Consider the following 18,239-nt stretch of genomic DNA (forward strand, 5'->3'; position numbering starts at 1 on the left):
AGTGAAATTTCATTTAATGAGGCTTCACACTGGTTTTTTTTTTTTTTTTTTTTTACAAAATATCAAATTTGTCCTTAGAAAATAAGTGTATACATGCGCGCACGCACACACACAACAACCAATTACCACAGCGAGGCCAATGAGTTTTGTCATTCTCTAGTAAGCTCACGACTGGAGACTTTATGGAACAAGTTACGTATTTGTTGAGGACACCGTAGGGGAAGGGAACCTTGCATGGCTTATAAACTCTGCAAAAAAAGGCAGTCTGAAAATCAAGTATAAACATTTAAAAACAATTTACAACTGGACAAAGTACAAAAAAGAGCAGCGCACACTCAAACAATATGTAGTATCATATAAGCAGTATTCGAGTACTGGGGTGCTCTCCTCAGAGGGGCTGTTTGGCTAAGCTCTGCTTTGTTAACTTGTTTAGTTTGGCAGGCTTGGATGTTTGAAGTTGCTGGTCCTTAGAAATGAAAGTTCCAGGTGCCATACTGTCAGTTGTGTAATCCATAAAGTAACATGCAGCTACTGACTGACGTCGGAGGAAGCCTGCGGGCCTCACAAAAGTCTGATGTGGTTTTCACTGGGGGTCTTTCAGGACCTGCTGACAGAGAGGACACGAATGACCTCGTATCGTTTCTGTGCCACTTTAGTGTGCCACAGGTGGACAACTTCAAAAGATGGACTGCGTCCGGTGTAGGAATGAAGCAGAGGTTGTTGGATTTTTTTTTCTATAAAGGTAATAAAACATTAGACAGACAACAACCTGATTGGTTAAAGTAAATGCATTTGTTTGAAGTAGGCGGATGAGTTTTGTGCAGAGATTTTGTTTCATTTGCAAAATAACTGAGTCTGAGCCGACTGACGGTTATAGCCTGGTACACGTAATGCGAGGTACAAGACCTCGAACTGTATACGGCTACAAGTTTGTGAGGGGCCTGTACATTGTGATTTGTCTTGTATCGCTGATGGATGCTCAACTTAAAGTTATAATCTTGGAAGCAAAGCACAAGATGGTACAACCCAAAGATGAATGAGTGAGTGTGTGTGCATGGTTGTGTCTAAATTTGTATTCCCACTGATTGGTTATTCCGTCCCCCGTGCCAGGATGCCATGTTGTTTACTGAATATGGAGCTCCCGTCTGCGGAGTATTGTCTCCAAGTATTAATGAGTCGTGACTTAGGGTCTGTCCGGGGTACGGGTGTTGATAAGGAGCTCGTGATGACCTCAGCAGCTCACAGTTTCAGGCCGGGCCCCATGTTGTGCACTTCACGCCTGATTGCTACTTGGTGACATGTTAATGGGATCAGTGCACACAAACATACAGTACTGTAACTGGACAGAGAACAAGACATTAGGCGTTAATAAGGCAAGAACGTGGCTTTGCTCCAACTAGGGAATTCGTCACACGTGGATGCAGTAGCAGGTTCCCAGCTTTAGAAGCACAGGACGCAGGTGTGTAGGTGATGTCTTGGGTGCTGTGAGTATTTGTATGAAGGTAGGCTTGATCAATACTGCAGTGGACCCCCAAACATTTGACATCCATTGCACACTGTTTTAAATTTGCTTATCCAGTTTTGTGCTCTTCATGAATTTGGTCCTATGGTGCCCCTTTTCTTAACTATTGTACTCGTAAATATTGAAAAGGGTTATAAAAAGGAGTCTATTAGAGCATTGCTAATGTAAACAACGTTTCTTCACTTGACCACATTCATATAATCAAATAAATGTGACATATTAATATCTAGATCAATATGGATCAACAGTTTCAACAGTTGGGAGTGCAGCTTTTAAAACATGGGTCATTCCCCCAGTGTGTTTAACCCCCCAACCCCACTGCACAGTGTTTAATTTACAAGTGGGAAGTATTTGAATCCCCCCCATCCCATAATACTTGTGACACATGTAGCCAAGTTTTACGATTTCGTGCTTCAGTAAACTTATTTTACACCCCCTAGTTTTTTAAGTAGTTTTTTCCCTTTAGAGAACAGTCCCTTTTTCTTTTTTCCAGACATATCCCTAGTCCTTATCGGACTTCCGGCCCCTATTGTTCCTGGTCCTGGTGGAGGCTGTTGGGTCACAGTTGGAGAAGGAGCTCTTCTGGGGTTAGCCATGTTTTCTGAGGGAACCTAGAAAAGAAGAATAAGTGAGAATCCGTAGTAGTGGCAGGCGAGAGAGACTTGAAAGGTCACAGCAGTAGTGGAGAGCTGCAGTCATGACGCTACGCACAGGCAGTAGAATACTTGAGGCTTACGTTTTGTAAACAAGTATTCTGCACCGAGTAGTTGCACCAAGTTCTAAATCCCCTGGCGCCAAGAAGGGGATTACAGTGTCTTAGGCTAAAGATGCGTCCATATGACCTTCTAGACATTCTCAAAACATGCAACTGGGGACTGTCTGTGCACTTACAACTGTGGGTTTTGTGTTTTCATTTGATAAGCCATCGTAATCCTATACTTGGTGTTCCAGACTTTGAGGTAACGCAATCTGCCTTGTTCATAGCTGAAGGTTTACAGCACCATTGTATTGGAGTGTATTGGAGGTGGTGTGAACCACAAGGGAACTGGCTCATAAGGCGTACTGCCATTTCATTGGGTAGGGGTTTTCAAATATTAGGAGTCATCTTAGTAAGAGATAGTAATGGATCCACACCGAGAACTATCTGATGTTCTTCAGCCTCTCTCTTAGGGCTTGTGTTATGTGTGGCCATAATGCTCACCCCAGTAAGAGGCCGTGCAATTTAGCACTTTTAGTACACCGCCAGTCAGATGCCCCCTGTGTTTTGTGCTTTATACCCAGCTCGGAGCTGGCCTGCACTCTGATTGCTGAGGTGCTTCACTTGTACTTGGCACCTTTTCTTCTAGTGAGTAAGCCTCGTATACCTCAAGGCCTAAACTAAGGGAGACTTTCAGTTGGTCAGCAAACCACCCCAGCAGCACTTAACACAAAGCTCCAGTGACTTTGTCAGCTTGAAAAGCAAGGTTGCAGTACTTCAAAGGGTAAAAGGTTTAACTATAAACATAAGCAACACACAACTGCAAACATCATCAACGTGCACAAATGTTTCATTTTATCACAATTTTTTTGGTTGAAAGTGATGATAAAATATATTTGGTGTACAACACTCAGAGAAACAACTGAAGATACCAAATGTTTGTTGGCCTTGGCTCGTTTGGATCTAATGCATCACATCATGGGACATTAGGACCCTCAAAGAGAAATGCACACACTCGGCTAGAAGCCACCTGGATTGTAACTGCACCTCATCATACTGCGCTTGTCACCACTGGTCAAGTGGTGTGAACACCAGGCAGGGGACTAAGTGGAGGGGAATGGACTGCAGAAAATGTGCATTAGAGTCCGGTCAGTTGGTGGCCGACCCAGTAGTGAGTGCAGCACGGTCATCAGCCCAGACTGAAGTCCATGGCAACCTTCTCTTTAGCGTAGTCATTTGAAATTTCTTCTGTGTTTTTACATTTTTTTATTTCTCCGCTCCACAGTTGCACTGTACAGGAGCAGGTTGGGTTTGACAGATTGTCTTAAAATTAAAGCTCCGCGTCAGAATGGTCCGTAAGCGTAGTGCTGTAAGAAGTAACTGGTGTCTGCTGGGGGACATCAGGGTCAAGTAGTGCTTAACTACCAGTTGTTCAGGTCATGGCTGCTATTGCTTGTGGAGTGGCCCCTCTGAGCACTATTTCCAGCCAGGTGTGTGTGATCTTTATTTAAGTCTAGATCAGTGTTTCCCAACCTCGGTCCTGGGGGCACACTGTGGATGCAGATTTTTGTTCCAACCAGCTTCTGCTTTTAACATTAGAATTACCAGAGCCTATGAGAAAATTCGTCGATCCGGCCCACCTTAAATCCGTTCACACCTCTCCATCAGCGTCTTTTGTCCTGTAAATGTGCCGATTTAAGACAAGCAGCAAGTAGCCTGCTATTCCATCCCCCCACCACCGCAGACCGTGCACAAAGTTCTCCCAGCTTGTGCCCTGATTGATTATCTGGGAGTGAAGTGCTGGAGTTTTAGAGTGGAAATAATAGATCGTTATTTGGAACACACGCATTTCATCAGTGTTCCGTTTCTACAGTAATCTGTGTAAACACATTGTTAAAACAACCTTTTTCATATTTTTCATATTTTAGTAATAAAAAAAATGTAGGCATAGACTATAGAATGTGTGACGATACAACAGCTTCCGTGGCATAGCGGTGAGATTTGCTGACTTGTGATCAAGAGTCCTAGGTTCGATCCCGACTGCCTCCTATATTTGCCGTTTTCAGTAGTGAGCTGTTCTCTTATTGTTAATATTATACAGTACACACATTTGGTTTGTGTCTGTAACAGATGGTGTACATATATAGGATTTGTGAAAGTTACTGTTTTTTTTCACTTTTATTCTCTCAGTCACGACCACGGTACATACTACCACCCACCCCCACTCAGGGATCTGACACTTTTTATCTGAAACTGGGAAAACCTGTAGATGTGAGTGGTGTTTTGAAGCAATGGAACTGGACATTCTCTGATCTGGAGGGATAAAAGACATAGGTGTATATGATACAGTATTTGGAATAACTCATGTTTTTTTTTTTCCCCCGATCTTGCCAGTCCCCACATGTTGCTGTTTCTTTTGTACTCCAGGACATGCAGAGGAAAGAATAGTACAGAGAGGTCAGTTCAGTGCTATATGCGAAACACGCAGTTAGTGATTACTACCGCAAGATGTTTTGCGAATGAATATGAATAATGTTGCATCCGTGCCGCAATGTTTTCCTAAATGTACTATACAGGTCATAAAAAGAGTTATTCCAAATATCATGTATACCTACGTCTTTTATCCCTCCAGATCAGAGAATGTCCAGTTCCATTGCCTCAAAACACCACTCACATCTACAGTTACTCCCAGTTTCAGATAAAAAGTAAGTGTCAGATCCCTGAGTGGGGCTGAGTTTGGTAGTATGTATCGTGGTCGTGACCGAGAGAATAAAAGTGGAAAAAAAAAAAAAAAGCAACTTTTACAATTCCTATAAATATACACCGTCTGTTACAGACACAAACCAAATGTATATGTTTATTGTATAATATTAACAATAAGAGCAGCTCACTACTGAAAATGGCAAATATATGAGGCAGTCGGGATCGAACAGAGGACTCTTGATCACAAGTCTGCAAATCTCACCGCTACGCCATGGAAGCTGTTGTATCGTCCTTGAACCTTTTGTGAAAGTGTTTATTTGATCTTTGGACTTCAGGCTTCACACATTCTATAGTCTATGCCTACATTTTGTAACATTTATTACTAAAATATGAAAAAGTTTGTTTTAACAATGTGTTTACAGAGATTACTGTAGAAACGGAACACACATGAAATGCATGAGTTCCAAATAACGATCTATTATTTCCACTCTAAAACTCCAGCACTTCACTCCCAGATAATCAATCAAGGCACAAGCTGGGAGAACATTGTGCACGTTCTGTGGCTGTGGGGGATGGAATAGCAGGCTGCTTGTCTTTATCGACACATTTACAGGACAAAAGACTCTGATGGAGAGGTGCGAACGGATTTAAGGTGGGCCGGATCTTCAAGTTTTTTCATAGGCTCTGGTAATTCTAGTGTTAAGTGATGTTATTTCCCAAGTTCTGTGTTTTGAGAACAATATAGAAATTAGAAAACTAAGTTTAGTAAAAAAAATATATATATATATATATATATATACTAGTTGATTACCCAGTGGCTTCGCTCATGTAGTCTATAATAATGTCTATAATAATGTAGTCTAAGTTATTAAACAGTAAAACATTAACATTTAAGAAGTAAAGATATATTGAGCACTACTGGAGTGGTTTGGGGTAAACCACATTTTAAAGATGCTATAACACAACAGGTAAGTAGTACTAACAGCAGCTAAAATGTATTCTCTCAGTAGTAGAGCCCTAGTGAAAGGCGCTACACAACCACTGTGGTATAGAAATTACATTTTCTATGTGATCGTCCAAATTTCTGCCTGACAACCTCACACTACGTGCCTGTGATTTACTTTTTAAAATAATTCATCACAATTGGAACCCTAAATGTTGTGGGGTTGTAGTGACCCGAACTCAAGGGACAGTAAGTAGTAGTGCAGGGATATTTACAGAGTCCTGCTTCGATGGAGCCGATTACACTCATTCGCAAAACTTTCCACTCTCCCAGGAGCCGATGGGGCAATTGAAGTGTCACAAACAGTGCGAGAAGAGAGGATGCTGCCCAAAACTGCGAGGCTCTCGACCCCGCGGAGCAGCCCGACATTTCGTGCCTCCCAGGGTCCACTTTGTTCTCACGCACATTGTTTACAGCTCGGCGCAGTTAAAAAGTAGAAAGATGCAAAGCTGTTTTCTTCATCTCTTCTACTATCAAGTACTGCCAACTAAAAAAAAGTTACAATGTGGCAGTTTCCGCGACAGTCACGTGGACGAATAAATAAAACTTCTCTGTCAGAACGCGCCTGGCGGCGGATGGGTCAGCTCTGTAGTCCAGAGAAGAGGGCTGGGAGAGGGCAACGCGGGGCACACTTCTATGGGATAGATCGGCGTGTTTGTGTTTACTTCTTTTCAATATCAGTAAAATAACTCTCACACAAATAATAATTCGTAAAGACGATATAAAAATGACGTCCACAAATGAGCTGATTAGTTCCTGTATTATAATATGTTCTGTGGTCATACGTAATTTCCATATCGCGTGGTCATACGTAATTTCCGTTTGAAACGCGAAAAGATATAGATTAAAATGTACCAAGCAGTTATATGAGAATAATGTATTTTTTTCTTTTCAATTAATCCATTATTTACTAATTAGTGGGTCTGATGCTAAAGTAGTTGCAGCCTTAGGTGTTGTTTGCCAGCGTGTCTGCTCTGCTCATTCTTAATTGTCATTAATAAGATACAACAAAGGGGAAAAACTGCACAGAGAAAGAGCAAAATATAATGAAATCAACCAAAAAGAGTTCGGCATTTAAATCTATAGAAAAGCAGAAATATTTCTAAATGTCTTATAAATGTAAAAACCATGCTGCTGTGCTTTTCTGAATATAGAATAAAAGAAAAATAATCCCAGCTAATTAAATGAGATGAGTGCTATCAGGTGTTGTCATGGATTAGGAATCTGGTTGGAACAAAAACCTGCAGCCACAGGGGGTCCCAGGACCGAGGTTGGGTTAGATGTTGAGAGTTCCTCTGTTGAGGTGGCCACGCCATTCGTATAAGACATGTAAACTGGTCATTAAGCTAGTACATTTGTAGAGTCCTTATTTTATTGTCCACCTGTCAGTTTGGACTTTGTGTCGTATGTCTTTATACAGCAGTGCTGTGACACAGTGTCTAGAAAAGAAAATGAAAACAACTCTGTCCCTCTTTATACACAGAACACGTTTGTTTGCTTGATATCCAACGTAAGGTCTGTATTCTTCATGTTTCCTCACTCTTTAGGATGTGCCTTGTCTTGTTTAAGTCAGATCGGATTGCTGAAGCCTGCCGCCGAGTTTAAGGGAAGGTGACCACCAGACAGTTTTTTTTTCCCACTCATATTAATGCAGCTCTAATTTAGAATGGGAAGTCCTAGTGTGACAGGATCCTGTAGGAAATAAGGTCAGCAGAAAAGTGGACATAAGACCCCAAATGGTGGTCATTTTAATGTTCTAAATGCAGCCAAGGCTTTTATTAAAATACACCCAGGTTTTAAGAAGAATAACACAGTTAAACATGGCAGTGGATGCAAACATAGGCAACTGTTGTTCTGGTCAGTGTTTGAAACTAAGAGCGATGACTCCGTGTGTGATCAAATGTGAGATACTGCAGCACTTGGTACAACTCCTTGCTCAAGTGTCCTTGACAGACTAACCGCTGTCTCCCCCTTGGATGCAAACCCAGTGCTACTGTGTGATATGAATATTGAGGTAAACATTTGTAGCTTGTAGAGGGTGGGCTTGATACCCACAATTTGTTTTAAGGTCAGTCCTACCAGTGTTGTCATTTTTGCTGTTTGGCTTTTACATGGAATCAGGTACTGCTGTCCTGACTCCCCTCACACAACAGTGAAATAACCACCCAGACGTGCCTGGGCACACCGTGCATAAAGAGGAAGCACTGGCGTACAGGTGGGGATGGGTCGTAATTATTTAAACATTAATGTATAGAGTGGCACCACTGACTTGTTTTTATATATTGAAGTGTACCATTTGTTGTATATGTGACCTAATAGACGGTCGTCACGCATGTAAAGGGTTTACGAAGTAATCACGCCTCCACTATAAAGATGAAGCCTGTGGCTGCGTAGTGATGGCAGTATGGCAGTGTCTCACTTAGTCTGCGTAAAGCCCCAGTCCTGAGCACATGAGAGCTGCTCAGCTGATTTCACAAGTCTGGAGGTCATTTGTTTTGGCCGCCTTCATGGTTCCTCTCTCTGGAGTCCCAATGACTAGTTAATCTACTGTTGTTGAAACATCTACAGTGAATTACATAACTGTGTTAAGCACCTCTGATGGTCAGTCACCTTCTAAAGGATGGGACTAAACTAAAAAGAGCCAGTTGCCCATGCCATTTGCATTAGATCTGCTTTGTAAAGGGGCTTGGTATCTTCACTTGTCCACTTACGTGATGACTATAGTGCCTTTTTAAGGTGTGAAATGAACACTCTTCTTCTGTTGCCAAGCAGGTGAGAAAGAAATGGGAAAAAAAAAAATGCAGTGATGGAATTATATTAATCCACAACATGAAAATGAACAGAACAAACATTCACTAGAAGAGCAGTCCAGACATTTGTAAAGCAAGTACATCAACACTAAAATTGCCATTTGCAATGCTAACATTTGTCTTAAACAGTATCAGCTAGGCTCGTATTTTCAATTAAATGTAAAAATAAAAGTGTTGAATAAGAAAACATTGGTGTGTAAAGGGAAAAAATTCAAAAGCAGATGAAGGACATGATGGATGTGAAGGAGGAAGTAATACAGAAAAAAAAAGATGGAAGTAGTGATTTGTAGACGGGGTGACGGTAGGTGACAAGGTCCTAGGAAAGGTGGCAGTCACTGGTATGGTCATTGTGGCTAATGGAGGTCACAAAGCAAAATGAAAGCTTCACCGAGGATTTGGTCTGATGTGTAACAGTTGAGGTTGTGCCACCAGTGTGACAGGCCAAGAGGCCTTGCCAACTGGTTGGATGACTTTCAGTAGGAGGCTGGTAAAAGACATGGCGTATGTTCCCGGGTCATAAGGGACAGTGTGCATCACAGCAACATCTGGTGATCCTAGTGTATTATGAGCAATATTCGGTCATTAGGGAGTCAGGACTTGAATCACTAAAACTTTTATTGGAAAAATAGGAAAGCAAACCAGGGTACCCACAGAAAACTTGGGGAGAGCTTGCAAACGTAATGCCTTCATACCTTGAACAGAAGTTTCTTAGACACAAGAGCAGTGGGCTTTGCTACCTACGGTCAGCTTTGACTTGGATGACCTGATTGTCGTGGTGGAGCCCTTTCAGTTCACTATCTAAACTCCTCTCTTTCTTTATTTTAAACACTCACCCGAACATGTCAGGCACACTGGCTCAGTGACAAGTGCTGCTTGATGTCTGGATACTGGACTTCGTCCAGGCACATGTTGTCCCTCCATTCTCAAATGTTGCTTATTTGTGCCCCCCTTAAATGAGTGAATCAATTTGGCAGTAGGAAACAACATTATCTGTGGCAGCATGGCATTGGCAGGTTAAAAAATGTGTGATTAGGGTGACCGTACCGTGAAAGTAAGTAAATAAACCGTAAGGGATGTGACGTGATCTTCAGGCACCTGCTGCTCCTAAGTGATTGGTGGGTGTGCTGCAGTTGTGTGTACTTCAGAGGGAGATGAACTGTGAACGCCTGACGTCACTTCACGTAAGCCTCGAATGCCAGTAATTCTGACAAGATGGTGGCAGGGTTTAAGGGTTAGTGGTTAAACTGTCACTTGAATCCCAATAGTAAAAACAGTAACAATTTAATAGTTCGGGGTTTTGATCAGCAAGCTGCAGCAGTGCTTTGGGTCCTGGTGTAGAAATCCCTTCCATGTATGGGAGGGACTGCTGCTGGAATGCACCCTTTAGCCCACCAGGTTAGCAATGCTGCATGTGGTTCCATGTTTCAAGTTGGGACACTTAGTATTTGTACAAATCACACCATACTGTGGGCCATCTGCACAAACTTGGGCGCCTGTTTTCACAAAGGTTGTTTTTGTTTTCTTGGACCGGGGCAGTTTAAAGGTGGTCTCCTAGACTTGATATCCCAGCAACTGAAGACAGCCAGCTAACTCTTGGTGATTTGCAGTATAAATTTTACGAGTGATGTTTAATGTAGTAAATTGTTTGGAGTGGATGCTTGTCGTCTTCATTTTTACTTGAGCCGCACAGACAGAGGTGAGAACTCAGAGTTCAGAATTGTGTGGAAGCAGCGAGTGGTATGACAGGCTGAACTACCTGGTAATGGTCTGTCTTAGTGAATTAAAAAGGAGAGGCATGACGGGCCAGTCAGCAGAGCTGTGATGGAGGAAGAGATGAGGAGTGAAGTGATAAAAAGGTAGGGTTCTCAGCTCAAAGACCACACAAATCTGCAGTAAAGGAAGAAGGGATGTGTTTTTGGGAGTAACTGGCATACCTAGTGAAACCACTGCTACAGTGTATACCTGTAGGTATGAATTTAAAATGCAACCAAAAATACATTTTTTGTAAAGGAAATGATTCCTAAAAATAAAAGGTACCCTTTTAGTCTTTGTCCGCAGTGGCGGGTCATGCACAAATTGAGATGGGGTATCAGAGAGAAAGACTTCAACATCTTCAGGCACTTCTTCAAGAAAGTTGGAAGGAACAAGACCTTTGTGACCATTAATTTCCCCCTGGGAGAACAAAGGTATGTGAGTGCTTCACACATTTATTCAATTCAAAAAGGCACACATAACAGCAAATAGAAAGTCAAATTAAAGACCACGGAATTGCTTACTTTTACCTGGCTCTTAATTCGGTTCTGGACGAGACACCCACTCTCATTTTGATGCTTGCTTTTTACTTCTGTTTAACACTTCATCTTGTAGTCAGAACAGTTTTATTAATGAATAGTTAGGAGTGCCTTTTCACAAACTTTTTAATTTATTTACTTGAAATATTGCATATACAGAGCACACCTGTGCAGGTATCCCTCCTCTTTCCAGTAGTGTTATTTTTCTAAAAAATGGATAGTTAACAAACCTGAAGGGTTCATCATGTGCTGGCCGCGTGGCAGTAGGTTTGTTGTGGGTAGGCCATTGGCCATTCTCTTTCTTTGCCCTCTGATGTGGATAAGCATAATTTATTTGCAGAATTAAACCTCATACTTTCCATGTTTATAATTGCACTTTGGAATTTTAATGACAGAAATTTGAGACTGGTGGCAGAATTGAGCGTTGGTGTGGCCTGCCTCTCGACTCCTGTATCATTTGTTTGAATGCTGGGCACAGTCTGCTATCTACTGTCTTTTATGGATGTTGTTTCTTGTCATTGAACAGCTAACCTTCACTGTAGATACTTCAGAGCTTAAACAGTCTACCACAGGACAGTGACCACAGTGAGCATTAGGAAGTGTGTCCTTACAGGACAGCCAGTGTCCCTGATCTCACTGTTGAAATCTGATTACAGATCAAGTCCACTAGGCAGGGTTAAGAATATATATATATGTGTGTGTGTGTGTGTGTTAGTGCTGGGTGGTATACTGGTTCATACTGAAAACAGTTTGTTTTTGTTATGATATGGATTTTTCATATACCACAACACCGGTTTAAATGGCCTAAACAACATGCGCAGCAGGAAACTGTAAGGGGGACCTTTTTCACGGCTACACCGCTAAACACGCATACAATGGAGTACATGCGATAGTGGAGGTATTGAACAGTGAAAATGGACAGAGAACATTCCGAAACTGAAGCTGTAGCAGACGATAAAGTTGAAAATGATGACACAGAAGAACTTTTTCTGGAAAAAAGGAGTCACGTCTGTTGTCTGGAGATACTTTGGATTTAAAAGGTCGGATGTGGACCATTATGTTCAAATGTGTGAATACTATTACTTTTACTACTGGATAATACTGCAAGCCAAGTTGTACTTGTTTTTTTTTTCAATACAGTGTAATGTACCTGGGTACTGTGTAATAGTGTGACGACATGTTGAGTTTATTCTCGTAATTTGTCATTAAAGTAGAACATCATAAACTAAACTTCATCTTAAAATGAATATTTAATTTTCTAGATTTTCTCATACCCCGTCAAAAGTTATGTAGCACATTAAATGCTTTGTGTTAAGTGTTCCCAGAGCCATGTTAATCGCTACGTGCTTCTTAAACTGACTTCCTCTTGCTCGAAGAGGAGGTGCAGGCAGCACACAGAATACATTCACTTCATGATATTCCTGCTCCCTGAACATTTAGAATGCTAAGATAAATACTTGATATCATTTTCATGATGAAATGTATCATGTGGGGGCCTCGCAGCAGAGGGGGTCCTGGGTGTTCCCTGCTTTGAATTTGCATGTTTTTCTGGTGGGTTTACTTGGTGTGCTTCAGTTTCCTTTCAGAGTCATGTAGGATGTGGGCTTTTGTTGTGCTCTATTGACCCTGCTACTGTATGTATTGCTCGTATTCACCCTGTGATGTGCTGGCGCCCTGTTCAGGATTTGCTGCTGCCTTGCACACAATGCATGCTGGGATGGACGGCATAATTAAACATATACAACGAAGATTTTTTAAAATTCTGAATACTCCGTGGTCTAAGTTTATAACTAGTTTATAACTAGTTTTAATTTCACAAAGATGTTTATCGCGTGGTGATTGGTTATGTGGAGAAAGAAAAAGGAAGGATAGGAACTGGGGGTTTGGTACGTCAGATAGAGAAGGGAAGCCACGTGTACTGAAAGAAAAAAAGAACATGTGCGTTGTCCCAGCTGCACTGAATAAGCGCAGGCGCTCTAACATCACCCCTCCCCCGATCTTACTTAGCTAGTCAGGGACAACGCACATGTTCTTTTTTTCTTTCAGTACACGTGGCTTCCCTGTTTATTTCTATATCTAGTGACTTCTCTGCCTGTCTGTCTCTCTATTACGCAGTGCTCTGTCTGTCTGTGTGTTATGGATCTTAAAAATAAGTTATAAGGACAGTTGTTCCTGTTAATTGCAGTCTCAATTGTAAAAAAAATATTTGAAAAGGAGCATCCCACATGAAAATATAACGATCTCAGTAACTGACAGTGCATACCAATGTATAAATTTTATGTCCGTTTGAGGTTTAAAAGAAAAGAAAAAAAAAAAAAGCAACACTTCATCCCCAGCGGGGAATCGAACTCAGGTCTGTGAGGCAAGGAAAAGCTACTCTGTGTTAAGAGGCAAATCTTAGCGCGCTACGCCACAGAAGCTGTTGCATCATTCTTGAAGCTTTTGTGAAAGTGTTTATTTGATCTTTGGAACTCGGGCTTTATATATTCTATAGTTTATGCCTACTACATTTTGTAACATTTATTACTAAAATATGAAAAAGTTTCTGTTTTAACAATGTGTTTACACAGATTACTTTAGAATAATGATCTCTTATTTCCACTGTAAAACTCCACTTCACTCCCACATAATCAATCAAGGCGTGAGCTGGGAAAACTTCGCTCACGTTCTAAGTCGGTGGGGGGATGGAATAGCCGGCTGCTGGCAGCTTGTCTTTTATCAGCACATTTAGAGGACAAAGGATGCTGGCGGAGAGGTGTGAACGGATTTAAGAAGCGATTTAAGGTGGGCCGGATATACGAGTTTTTTCGTAGGCTCTGGTAATTCTAGTGTTAATGATGGTTCAGTTGGTAAAGATGTCATTGCTAAGTTGCACTTGTTTTATTTTATTTTTATTTTGTGAATACTGTGTAATGCACCTGGGCTTGAAGTTTTTAAGTAATAGTGCAACTATCAGTAATAATACTATTTATTATGTTATTTATTAGTTTAAATATTATGCAGTTTAGTGATGGTAACATTGTTTAAAAAGTCACTTTTAAAGTGTCAGTGGACAGAGATTGTTAACATTAACAAAGTGTAGTTGTTTTACAAAAAATATTTACTGTTTATTCCTTTTCTAAGACGTGTTCAGTGCAATACAACTTTTGACAAGCACTTCTGGATATTTTAAGTCTAAATGGCTCTTTGGATGGTTGAAAATATGTTGTCAATTTTAGTTTGTTTGCAAAATTTGTTCAATGAAAAGGTTCTATATTTTGACTGCAACTATCATGCAATGTGATTCCTTCTCCATTAGTGCCACACCCTTGAAAACTATCACTTTATGCGGCCATGCAAACCTGGATTAATACTTGTGTGCACATTTAAATGTTTTTTTGTACAAGGTACAGTTCTCATGACAGTGGAATGGGTTATTGTTAGCCAGTCTTCTGCAGTAATTGCAGTGGAAAATGTTAACATCCACTCATGCATGGGGAAAAATACCCTGGAATACCGTGAAACCGGGATAATTTTGAAAATGCCGTGATGTAGAATTTTGGTCCTACTGCCCAGCACTAACATATATATACAGGATTGTTCCTAGACCTGCAGATTTACAATTCATAGCTTGCAGGCACTGTGGTGGTGTTTTAAAGATGGTAGGACCAGGTGTCTGAGTTGGTGTCCTCCTTAGACAACTTGGGACTTTGTTCATTCATAGAAAAAATACTGACTTGTAGTCTGAGTGCCTTCTGTTGTGAAGGCCCCAAAAGCTATATGATGGAAGGTGATGTTATAGGTACAGCACTTTATTAAAATGAAGGATGTATAGCAAGGTACTTGAAATTTATAGTTCATGGTCACTTTTTTTGTAGATCCAAACTTTCCTCAGTGAAATTCATTTTTGTTTGAAAAGACTTAATTTACATTTATACTGTGTTTCGTAAGAGTAATGGCCAAAACAAGTTCATTTTGCAAATAATGCATAGTAGGGTGGGCCCACATATCTCCAAGTGATAAAAGTTTGAAGGTGTGATGCTTTTGTGTGAGACACTCAACAATGTTTGTCAGACATCACAGGCCAAGAGCAAACCTTCCGGTGGTAAGGATCTAACATGATACATCTGCTTATTGAATTGTCCTGAAACACCACATTTTTTTTCTGTATGTCTACTGTTGTCAAAATGAAGCGTTCTTAGGATAACCACTGACCTATTGACACCGCATGTCGGCGTTGAAGCTGCCCAGATATACTACTGTGTTCTGTTCCATTTGGGCAGTTGTTGGGCCGTTTTTTTTTGACTGTGTAAAAGTAGCTGCCAGTGTCATTTTCTTGCACTCAAGTAGCTCGGTCTTTACAGAGATGTCACCATGGTGCACCTCAAAGCGGTCTCTGCTTATGGGCTCTGTGCAGACTACAAAGTACTGGGGTTGTTAAGAGGTGGCCAGCGTCTCATGAGCGTCAGAGTACACAGGTTATCAGTTACGGGAGGATATTTGGGGCTTGACAAGTCTACTGGACTAGCAACTTGTCATATATGAACAAGAAGAATAACCTACCAAGATTAGGACTGCACAAGTGTTTGAGAAACAGGATTATTGAGAAGTTGGTCTATGCCTTCAACAGGCCTTGCGCTGTTGATATTGTGCTGAAATCACTGTGCACATACAGACGCTTTGTCAACCTGCCACTGTGTTCTCGAGTCATCTAAATCGCAGACAGGATGTGTTGTGGTATTTTAGATATTTATTGGGGTCTTCATCCTTAATTATGTTATCCCTACCACTATGGAGAGGAGTGGAGTCTGCCTATTGTGTGGGATCTTCTATTTGTATTTGAAGAGAGGTCAGGCAGCATTATGTGCGAGCGAAGTCAGGCAGAACTTTAACCTTTTTTGGTTGGGGGGGATGGTTTTGTGTTGCAGCTCCAATCAGGTAAGTTTAAAGTCAACCAGCTACTTTAGTTAAGCACTCATACTTAAAACATAACATCAGGATATTTTTTCTCCTCAACTGCCATTTTGCACATGTGAGAATAGAATTAGTGTAAGGGGGGGGGGGGGGGGGGGGGGGGGGGCCTTAGTGAGAGTAAGAACTTGTTTTAAAAAAAAAAAAAAAAAAAGGCTTCTCTAAGTACTAATAGCTTGACTTCATCTATCTTAATCTGTTTAGTGCTTTTCAACTTTTGTTCTGGTTGGATTAAAGTATCGTAGGACCAAATCCTGGACATGAGGGTATCTGCCAATGTGGTGGTGGTGGTAGCACAATCAACTGTTGAATGTAACCGCTCACTGCTGGGGTTCTTGATGTTCAACAAGATGTTGATGCAGTCCAGGACTACTTCTACTCTACTCTTACAAAGGTGAGGTTAAGTAGTACTTGAGGTTTATTGTCATAGCATCTTCCCCTAAACCCTTCTAGATATATTTAAAGGGAGTGCCCGCCAATGGAGTTGGGCCCACAGGTAAAGAGGAGGCAAACATTTATCTTAGAAAGATGACCAGCAATTTTAATGACATCAAAGAGTAATAGCTTTTATTTAAGTTTGAATGTTTTCATGTTACGGCACGGGCACTCTCCTTCAGCCTGAGCCTCTGCTGGTGTTATCTGTAATTATCATTTGGTCCTGCTTGGTCAATCTGGATTGCCACTTATGAAGGCCTGGACCTAAAGTGATAGGCTTCCCTTTGCAACAGAGGCAACCTGCAATTGCTAAGCGCTTTGAGTAGTGAGAAAAGCGCTATATAAATGCACAGTATTATTATTATTATTACTACAAATGTAAGATGGTCTCCGTCCCTGTCCTACTTCATCTTTCTTAGCAGTAACTGGAGTCCTACTGGTTAAGAGTCAGTGCTACTGCTCCTACATTCATAAAAGCAAAGGAGGTTCCAGCCTTTCCTCTGTTGAGGGAGTGTCCTTCAGCATTACCCTACACCCTGTCTGAATTGGTCTCCCTTCCCTGTACTGGGCAAGATCAAACCTGCTTAGCAGAACTGTGTAGAAGACCAGGGCTACTGCTGTCAGCTTCAAGCAAGGAAAGATGGTTCCAACCTTTATCCAGTTACTAACTACTACTAACTCTATCTTTCAACATGAGCACCTCCTGGTGGTTTCACTTCTTCTCCAAGCCCTTCACAGTTCACATTGCCCTGGTTGATCTCCCTTCTGTCCACTGTCTTGAGTCCCAAGCTCAACTTAAATTAGTCGTTTGAGAAAGCTTAGACCTACACGGGCAAGCTTCACTTTGAAAAAGAGGACACCCTTTATCTCTTTAGTTTTGAACCCAGGAATGATGGAGGAATGGGTCCTTCCCTTTACAAAAAGCAGCTCCTGCTGGCCTCTCTACTTATTTTCCTGTCCTGCTTGGTTTCCCTTCCCAAACCAGGCCCAGACCCAGACCCAGACCCAACCTCCTAAGCCGCAATAGGAATTCCTTTTGGAAACAGCCTGAGTTACACTGACGGGCTTCCCATTCCCATTACTAGTTAAGAAACTTGCCCTTTCTTCCCTGTGGCCCTCTATTCACCATCCTGTCTGGTTTGGGCTCAAGTCTTGTCTAGGCTTTGCAGACATGGGTGTTTAACTTTGCACTGTAACACTTAAAAAAAAAAAAAAAATCTTCTTTCAGCATGACCATCTCTTGCTGCCCTCATCTCTACTCACTCCTCTCTCCTGCTTTGTCTTCCATTCAAGTTGGGCCCAAGCCTGCTTCCCATGAACTGGAGTCCTATGCCTTGAGAGCTAGTATGACTACTTCTGCCTTCTCTATTTGGTTTTGAGATAACCCTCACTCCCTGGCAAGCCCTTTACCTTCTACTCTGTCAGGCTAAGACAAGCTGCCTTAGCAGGTGTTGAAATCCTACGTGTTGAAGGCCAGGTATACTGCTACTAGGCTTAAGCAAGTAAAAAGGGTTCAATCTGTTATCTTGCTGGAGCTGAGCCTATGCTTCAGTCTGCTGGCTTACCCTGTCCTGATTGGTTTCTCATCCAAGCCCAGCCTCAACTTCCTTAGCAGGAATGGGAGTCCCGTGTGGGAAGAGCCAGACCTGCGAGAGGAGGCGTCACTCTAAAGCGGAGGTTTCTAACCTTTATCACTTTAGGTGTGAGACCTGCGGCAAAGGAACCGACCTTCACCTTAAACACCTCCTGCTGGCCTCATTTCCCCCTATTGTCCTGCTTGGTCTCCTATCCAAGTCCTGGATGGCCCTGCTGAGCAGGAATGGGAGTC

The 18,239-nt window shown here is 41.7% G+C and overlaps 1 protein-coding gene across 8 annotated transcripts in view; it reads right to left on the bottom strand.

Annotated features, from left to right (window-relative positions):
• Positions 1–281: 281 nt before the first annotated feature.
• rimbp2b (RIMS binding protein 2b) overlaps positions 282–18,239 on the bottom strand; it is a 118,361-nt gene continuing 100,403 nt past the window's right edge. For 6 of the 8 annotated variants that reach the window (XM_051921082.1, XM_051921081.1, XM_051921078.1 and 3 more), the window contains 2 exons: positions 10,773–10,907; positions 282–2,133 (listed from right to left, as the gene is read on the bottom strand). In XM_051921082.1, the coding sequence (XP_051777042.1) occupies positions 1,945–2,133; positions 10,773–10,907 (324 nt within the window). In that variant the 3' untranslated portion in view covers positions 282–1,944. Of the gene's footprint in view, positions 2,134–8,636; positions 8,684–10,772; positions 10,908–18,239 lie in introns of all 8 variants that reach the window. The other 2 variants (XM_051921084.1, XM_051921083.1) reach the window with 1 other exon arrangement.

Source organism: Erpetoichthys calabaricus, chromosome 18 (genome assembly GCF_900747795.2).
Source record: "Erpetoichthys calabaricus chromosome 18, fErpCal1.3, whole genome shotgun sequence".
Taxonomy (NCBI): domain Eukaryota; kingdom Metazoa; phylum Chordata; class Cladistia; order Polypteriformes; family Polypteridae; genus Erpetoichthys; species Erpetoichthys calabaricus.